The 7,892-nt window shown below is 35.2% G+C and overlaps 1 protein-coding gene across 2 annotated transcripts in view; it reads left to right on the forward strand.

Moving 5' to 3' along the window:
- The window catches only part of PCDH11X (protocadherin 11 X-linked), a 389,751-nt gene extending 384,623 nt beyond the window's left edge, over nt 1-5,128 (forward strand). For both annotated transcript variants that reach the window (XM_035711458.2, XM_049107471.1), the window contains one exon: nt 5,015-5,128. In XM_035711458.2, the coding sequence (XP_035567351.1) occupies nt 5,015-5,049 (35 nt within the window). In that variant the 3' untranslated portion in view covers nt 5,050-5,128. The remainder of the gene's footprint in view (nt 1-5,014) is intronic.
- Nucleotides 5,129-7,892: the final 2,764 nt, after the last annotated feature.

Below are 7,892 nucleotides of genomic sequence, written 5' to 3' on the forward strand. Positions count from 1 at the left end.
AGAGGACTTAACAATCCTCAATGTATATGCCCCGAATGTGGGAGCTGCCAAATATATCAATCAATTATTAACCAAAGTGAAGAAATACTTAGATAATAATACACTTATACTTGGTGCCTTCAATCTAGCTCTTTCTATACTCGATAGGTCTTCTAAGCACAAGATCTCCAAAGAAACGAGAGCTTTAAATGATACACTGGACCAGATGGATTTCACAGATATCTACAGAACTTTACATCCAAACTCAACTGAATACACATTCTTCTCAAGTGCACATGGAACTTTCTCCAGAATAGACCACATATTGGGTCACAAATCGGGTCTGAACCGATACCAAAAGATTGGGATTGTCCCCTGCATATTCTCAGACCATAATGCCTTGAAATTAGAACTAAATCACAACAAGAAGTTTGGAAGGACCTCAAACACGTGGAGGTTAAGGACCATCCTGCTAAAAGATAAAAGGGCCAACCAGGAAATTAAGGAAGAATTAAAAGATTCCTGGAAACTAATGAGAATGAAGATACAACCGTTCAAAATCTTTGGGATGCAGCAAAAGCAGTCCTAAGGGGGAAATACATCGCAATACAAGCATCCATTCAAAAACTGGAAAGAACTCAAATACAAAAGCTAACCTTACACATAAAGGAGCTAGAGAAAAAACAGCAAATAGATCCTACACCCAAGAGAAGAAGGGAGTTAATAAAGATTCGAGCAGAACTCAACGAAATCGAGACCAGAAGAACTGTGGAACAGATCAACAAAACCAGGAGTTGGTTCTTTGAAAGAATTAACAAGATAGATAAACCATTAGCCAGCCTTATTAAAAAGAAAAGAGAGAAGACTCAAATTAATAAAATCATGAATGAGAAAGGAGAGATCACTACCAACACCAAGGAAATACAAACGATTTTAAAAACATATTATGAACAGCTATACGCCAATAAATTAGGAATTCTAGAAGAAATGGACGCATTCCTGGAAAGCCACAAACTACCAAAACTGGAACAGGAAGAAATAGAAAACCTGAACAGGCCAATAACCAGGGAGGAAATTGAAGCAGTCATCAAAAACCTCCCAAGACACAAGAGTGTCTTCCCAGGGGAATTTTATCAAACGTTTAAAGAAGAAACCATACCTATTCTCCTAAAGCTGTTTGGAAAGATAGAAAGAGATGGAGTACTTCCAAATTCGTTCTATGAGGCCAGCATCACCTTAATTCCAAAACCAGACAAAGACCCCACCAAAAAGGAGAATTACAGACCAATATCCCTGATGAACATGGATGCAAAAATTCTCAACAAGATACTGGCCAATAGGATCCAACAGTACATTAAAAAAATTATTTACCATGACCAAGTAGGATTTATCCCTGGGACACAAGGCTGGTTCAACACCCATAAAACAATCAATGTGATTCATCATATCAGCAAGAGAAAAACCAAGAACCATATGATCCTCTCATTGGATGCAGAGAAAGCATTTGACAAAATACAGCATCCATTCCTGATCAAAACTCTTCAGAGTGTAGGGATAGAGGGAACATTCCTCGACATCTTAAAAGCCATCTATGAAAAGCCCACAGCAAATATCATTCTCAATGGGGAATCACTGGGAGCCTTCCCCTAAGATCAGGAACAAGACAGGGATGTCCACTCTCACCACTGCTGTTCAACATAGTACTGGAAGTCCTAGCCTCAGCAATCAGACAACAAAAAGACATTAAAGGCATTCAAATTGGCAAAGAAAAAGTCAAACTCTCCCTCTTCGCCGATGACATGATACTCTACATAGAAAACCCAAAAGTCTCCACCCCAAGATTGCTGGAACTCATACAGCAATTCGGTAGCGTGGCAGGATACAAAATCAATGCCTAGAAGTCAGTGGCATTTCTATACACTAACAATGAGACTGAAGAAAGAGAAATTAAGGAGTCAATCCCATTTACAATTGCACCCAAAAGCATAAGATACCTAGGAATAAACCTAACCAAAGATGTAAAGGATCTATACCCTCAAAACTATAGAACACTTCTGAAAGAAATTGAAGAAGACACAAAGAGATGGAAAAATATTCCATGCTCATGGATTGGCAGAATTAATATTGTGAAAATGTCAATGTTACCCAGGGCAATATACACGTTTAATGCAATCCCTATCAAAATACCATGGACTTTCTTCAGAGAGTTAGAACAAATAATTTTAAGATTTGTGTGGAATCAGAAAAGACCTCGAATAGCCAGGGGAATTTTAAAAAAGAAAACCATATCTGGGGGCATCACTATGCCAGATTTCAGGTTGTACTACAAAGCTGTGGTCATCAAGACAGTGTGGTACTGGCACAAAAACAGACACATAGATCAGTGGAACAGAATAGAGAATCCAGAAGTGGACCCTGAACTTTATGGGCAACTAATATTCTATAAAGGAGGAAAGACTATCCATTGGAAGAAAGACAGTCTCTTCAATAAATGGTGCTGGGAAAATTGGACATCCACATGCAGAAGAATGAAACTAGACCACTCTCTTGCACCATACACAAAGATAAACTCAAAATGGATGAAAGATCTAAAGGTGAGACAAGATTCCATCAAAATCCTAGAGAAGAACACAGGCAACACCCTTTTTGAACTCGGCCATAGTAACTTCTTGCAAGATACATCCACGAAGGCAAAAGAAACAAAAGCAAAAATGAACTATTGGGACTTCATCAAGATAAGAAGCTTTTGCACAGCAAAGGATACAGTCAACAAAACTCAAAGACAACCTACAGAATGGGAGAAGATATTCGCAAATGACATATCAGATAAAGGGCTAGTTTCCAAGATCTATAAAGAACTTATCAAACTCAACACCAAAGAAACAAACAATCCAATCATGAAATGGGCAAAAGACATGAACAGAAATCTCACAGAGGAAGACATAGACATGGCCAACATGCACATGAGAAAATGCTCTGCATCACTTGCCATCAGGGAAATACAAATCAAAACCACAATGAGATACCACCTCACACCAGTGAGAATGTGGAAAATTAACAAGACAGGAAACAACCAATGTTGGAGAGGATGCGGAGAAAAGGGAACCCTCATACACTGTTGGTGGGAATGTGAACTGGTGCAGCCACTCTGGAAAACTGTGTGGAGGTTCCTCAAACAGTTAAAAATATACCTGCCCTACGACCCAGCAATTGCACTGTTGGGGATTTACCCCAAAGAGACAAATGCAATGAAACGCCGGGACACCTGCACCCCGATGTTTATAGCAGCAATGGCCACGATAGCCAAACTGTGGAAGGAGCCTCGGTGTCCAACGAAAGATGAATGGATAAAGAAGATGTGGTTTATGTATACAATGGAATATTACTCAGCTATTAGAAATGACAAATACCCACCATTTGCTTCAACGTGGATGGAACTGGAGGGTATTATGCTGAGTGAAGTAAGCCAGTCGGAGAAGGACAAACATTATATGTTCTCATTCATTTGGGGAATATAAATAATAGTGAAAGGGAATATAAGGGAAGGGGGAAGAAATGTGTGGGAAATATCAGAAAGGGAGACAGAACGTAAAGACTGTTAACTCTGGGAAACGAACTAGGGGTGGTAGAAGGGGAGGAGGGTGGGGGGTGGGAGTGAATGGGTGACGGGCACTGGGGGTTATTCTGTATGTTGGTAAATTGAACACCAATAAAAAATAAATTAAAAAAATAAATAAAAAATGACTTTTGAATCGGAGAAGGACAAACAGTGTATGTTCTCATTCATTTGGGGAATATAAATAATAGTGGAAGGGAATATAAGGGAAGGGAGAAGAAATGTGTGGGAAATATCAGAAAGAGAGACAGAACATAAAGACTCCTAACTCTGGGAAACGAATTAGGGGTGGTGGAAGGGGAGGAGGGCGGGGGTTGGGGGTGAATGGGTGACGGGCACTGAGGGGGACACTTGGGATGAGCACTGGGTGTTATTCTATATGTTGGTAAATTGAACACCAATAAAAATTATTTTATTATTAAATAAATAAATAAATAAATAAATAAATAAATAAATAAAAAATAAAAATTGACTTTTTGGCAGCTCTGGTGGCTCAGCGGTTTAGCGGCGTCTTTGGCCTAGGGCGTGATCCTGGAGACCCAGGATAGAGTCCCACGTCAGGCTCCCTGTGTAGAGCCTGCTTCTCACTCTGCTTGTGCCTCTGTGTGTGTGTATCATGAATAAATAAAGTCTTTTAAAATTTAAATAGATAAAAATTAAAAAAAATAAAAATCGACTTTTTAAAATTATCCCCAGATCAAGCATGATCTTAACGTTTTCAAGGAAGTCCATAATGCAAAGCCTAAATTTATTTTCCTGGGAAATAATGATAATGATCTCTAATCCCTAGCACTCTAATTGTGAGAAATAAATTGTAGTTGTGAAAATAGCTGTATTATAGATAAAGTGTCTTAATCAAGTTAAGAATACATCTATTGGGTCATCCTCATATTAGTGTCTGTTGATTTTTGTTTCTTCCTATTACTTTTTTTTTCTGCATTGGAGCACATTTGGAGGCAGAGCAATCTGTTAAGTCAAAACCAATGTTCTTCTTTATATTCCATTTCCTGTAGGAGGTTCCATGAGAAAATTTCAATAGAGAACTCTACTTTGCTATCACTGGCAATAAAACTAGAAAATCCACTGAGTTCTTACAAAATTTTGAGTTCAAAAATATATTCCCTTTAGAGAATGGACTAATCACTACTGAAGAGGCCAGCAAATAGCATAGGCTTGGTCTGATTTTAAGGAAAAGAAAACATTATAAGAGACAGATTTTATGAGTTATCCGTTTTCTACCTTATCTATCTCAGTTGTCACATTCTTTACCAAGTGAAGTTGAAAGTACATTGCAATCCATTACAATTTATATTTGTTTAGTTAAATTAATATAACATATTGTGAATAAGACAAATAAATAAATAAGACAAATAAATAAATAAATTTATTGTTTTTAACTTTATTAAACTCTTTTTCTAGCTTTCATTCCTGGACTAAAGAAAGGTACAGTATAAAACAATATAAACCATAATCATGTATATTTCATTTTAAAAACAAATTGCTGATTTGTGTTTGTTTTAAGAAGTCTTAGCCTTTTCATTTCTCATAAACATTGCGATTTCAACTGTTTCAAACACATTTTTAGTATGTTTAACATGAACTGATATTTTAAAAAGGTATTCAGTCAGTTTGGTATCTTGTATAACTGAAACTGGATGTTTTTTCCAAGTTATATGTAATTAATATTTAGATAGAAAACTTAACATGACCTTATAGTCATTTTTGACTTAATGTAATTACTTTTAAATTACCTCCAGATTTAATTATTCATTTTTATTCTTTTACAGTTTAAGCATATTCAATATTTTGTCTGAGGAGGCATTCAAGATACAATTCTACTTTTCTATATTTTTTATTCAAATTAGATTATAAATTGCATATATTGTTTACATACCTAACAAAATAATCCATTTACATGCTTTGTGAACTTGTAAATAATATGCATTTTCTTTGCCAAATTATAATGTCTGATTACATGTGAATCTGTATAAGTTAAGGTTAACAGAAAACAAATTTCTTTAATTATGGAGCTTATACAATTAGTTCAAATGCATATTGTTTTATTGTGCCAATAAAGTTTTCAAATGCCCCAGAATATTTTGAATGCTCCAAAACTATTTGCAGTCTGTGTATACACACCTATATCTTTATTATCTACATATTTGAGGATGGACCTGACATGTTGTTCTATTGTTATTTAAAACAATAATTTATTTCACTTCATATGCTTTTATCTCAAAATGTAATTTACAGTCCTTTGATATTTTGGCCAAGTAGAAATTATATTCAAAAAATAAATTTTCCTTAAATCAGTCAGAAAAATCTCAATTGTTATGTAAAGAACCTCACCACTGATCTTTAATTTTGACACACCATCTACACTAGCAGCATGCTCTTTGTGTGTGTGTGTGTGTGTGTGTGTGTGTTTTAAATGTTATTAATGCTTTAGCCTTTTTATATTGTGGTCAACATTTCTTGTGTGAGTTTGAGTACGTAATGTTTATAGGGTCATTCAGGTGAAAGTGCATGAATTGCATGTGTTTTCATTTTGTATCTTTCCTTCCCATTAGTTTTTAGGAATCTTCTGATAAATGCTATTGAGGAATAATAACTATCTAATAGTTGTGGGAACTTGTTTGTGGTTGTGAAAAAAGTGAAGGTGTTATTAGTATGAAAGTATAATTAGGATACAATGCTATATTATTTTGAGGCATATAAGAGAGTGATTCAATAATTATATATAATACTCAGTGCTTACCATGGTAAGTATAGTCACTACCTTTTCCTATACAATGGCATTACAATATTATTGACTATATTCTCTATGTTGTACTTTTCATCTCTGTGACATATTAATTTTACAAATGGAAGTTTGTATATCTTAATCCCATTTATCTACTATTCCCATCCTCCCATTCACCTTCCCTCTGGCAACTACCAGTTTGTCTTCTGTATTTAAGAGTATGTTTTTGTGATTTTTTTTTGTTTTGTTTTTAGATTTAACATATAAGTGAAATCATATAGTATTTCTCATTCTCTGACTTAGTTCCCTTGGCATAATACTTTCTAGGTCCATCCATGTTGTTGCAGATTGCAACATCTCATTCTTTTTCATGGCTAAGTAATATTTGGTTGTATACATATACCACATCTTCCTTATCTCTTTATTTATTGAGAGACACGTAGGTTGATAACATATCATGCCTATTATAAATAATGCTAAAATAAAGAGGGGTGCATATATCTTTTCAAATTAGTGTTTTTGTTTTCTTTGGTTAAATACCCGGTAGTGGGATGACTGGATCATATGGCATTTCTACATTTAATTTTTTGAAGAACATACATAGTGTTTTCCACAGTGGCTGCACCAGTTTGCATTTTCACCAACAGTGCACAAGTGTTTCTTTTTATCTACATCCTCACCTGCACTAGTTGTTTCTTGTGTTTTCTTATTTTATCCACTGTGACAAGGTGCAAAGCGGTATCTTACTGTGTACCAATTTTCATTCCCACCAACAGTGCACAAGGGTTCACTTTTCCCTGCATCCTCATCAACATTTATCATTTTTTTTGGTCTTTTTAATACTAGTCATTCTGACTGGCATGAGGTAATATCTCATTGTGATTTTGATTGGGATTTTCCTGATCATTAGCAATGTGGAGCATCTTTTCATGTGTCTGTTGGCAAACTGTATGTCTTCTTTGAAAATATATCTATTCAGGTCCTCTGCTCATTTTTTAATCTGGTTGTTTTTGGTGTTGAATTGTATAGATTCTTTATATATTTTGGATGTTAACCCTTTATTAGATACATCATTTACAAATATCTTCTCCCATTCAGTGGATTGCCTTTTCATTTGGTTGACAGTTTCCTTCACTCTGCAAGACCTTTTTGTTTTGGTGTTGTGCTAATACTTTAATTTGCTTTTGTTTTCTTAACCTGAGGAGATACCTCCACAAAAATGTTGCTGGGGTCTATTTCTGAGAGATTGTTGCCTACATTTTCTTTTAGGACTTTCATGGTATCAAGTCTCATATTTAGGTTTTTAATCTAGTTTGCATTTTTTTTGTATATGGTGTAATAAGTGCTCCAGTTTCATTCTTTTGCATGTAGTTGTCCCGTTTTCCCAGAGCAATTTATTGACAAGACTGTCTTTTCCCCCATTGAATCTTCTTCCCTGTTTTGTCATAGATTGAATGGTCATATATATGTGGGTTTATTTCTAGGATTTCTATCCTATTTTATTGATCTGTGTGCCTATTTTTGTACTAGTGTTTTGATTACTGTAGCATTGAA

Source organism: Canis lupus, chromosome X (assembly GCF_003254725.2).
Source record: "Canis lupus dingo isolate Sandy chromosome X, ASM325472v2, whole genome shotgun sequence".
NCBI classification, from domain to species: domain Eukaryota; kingdom Metazoa; phylum Chordata; class Mammalia; order Carnivora; family Canidae; genus Canis; species Canis lupus.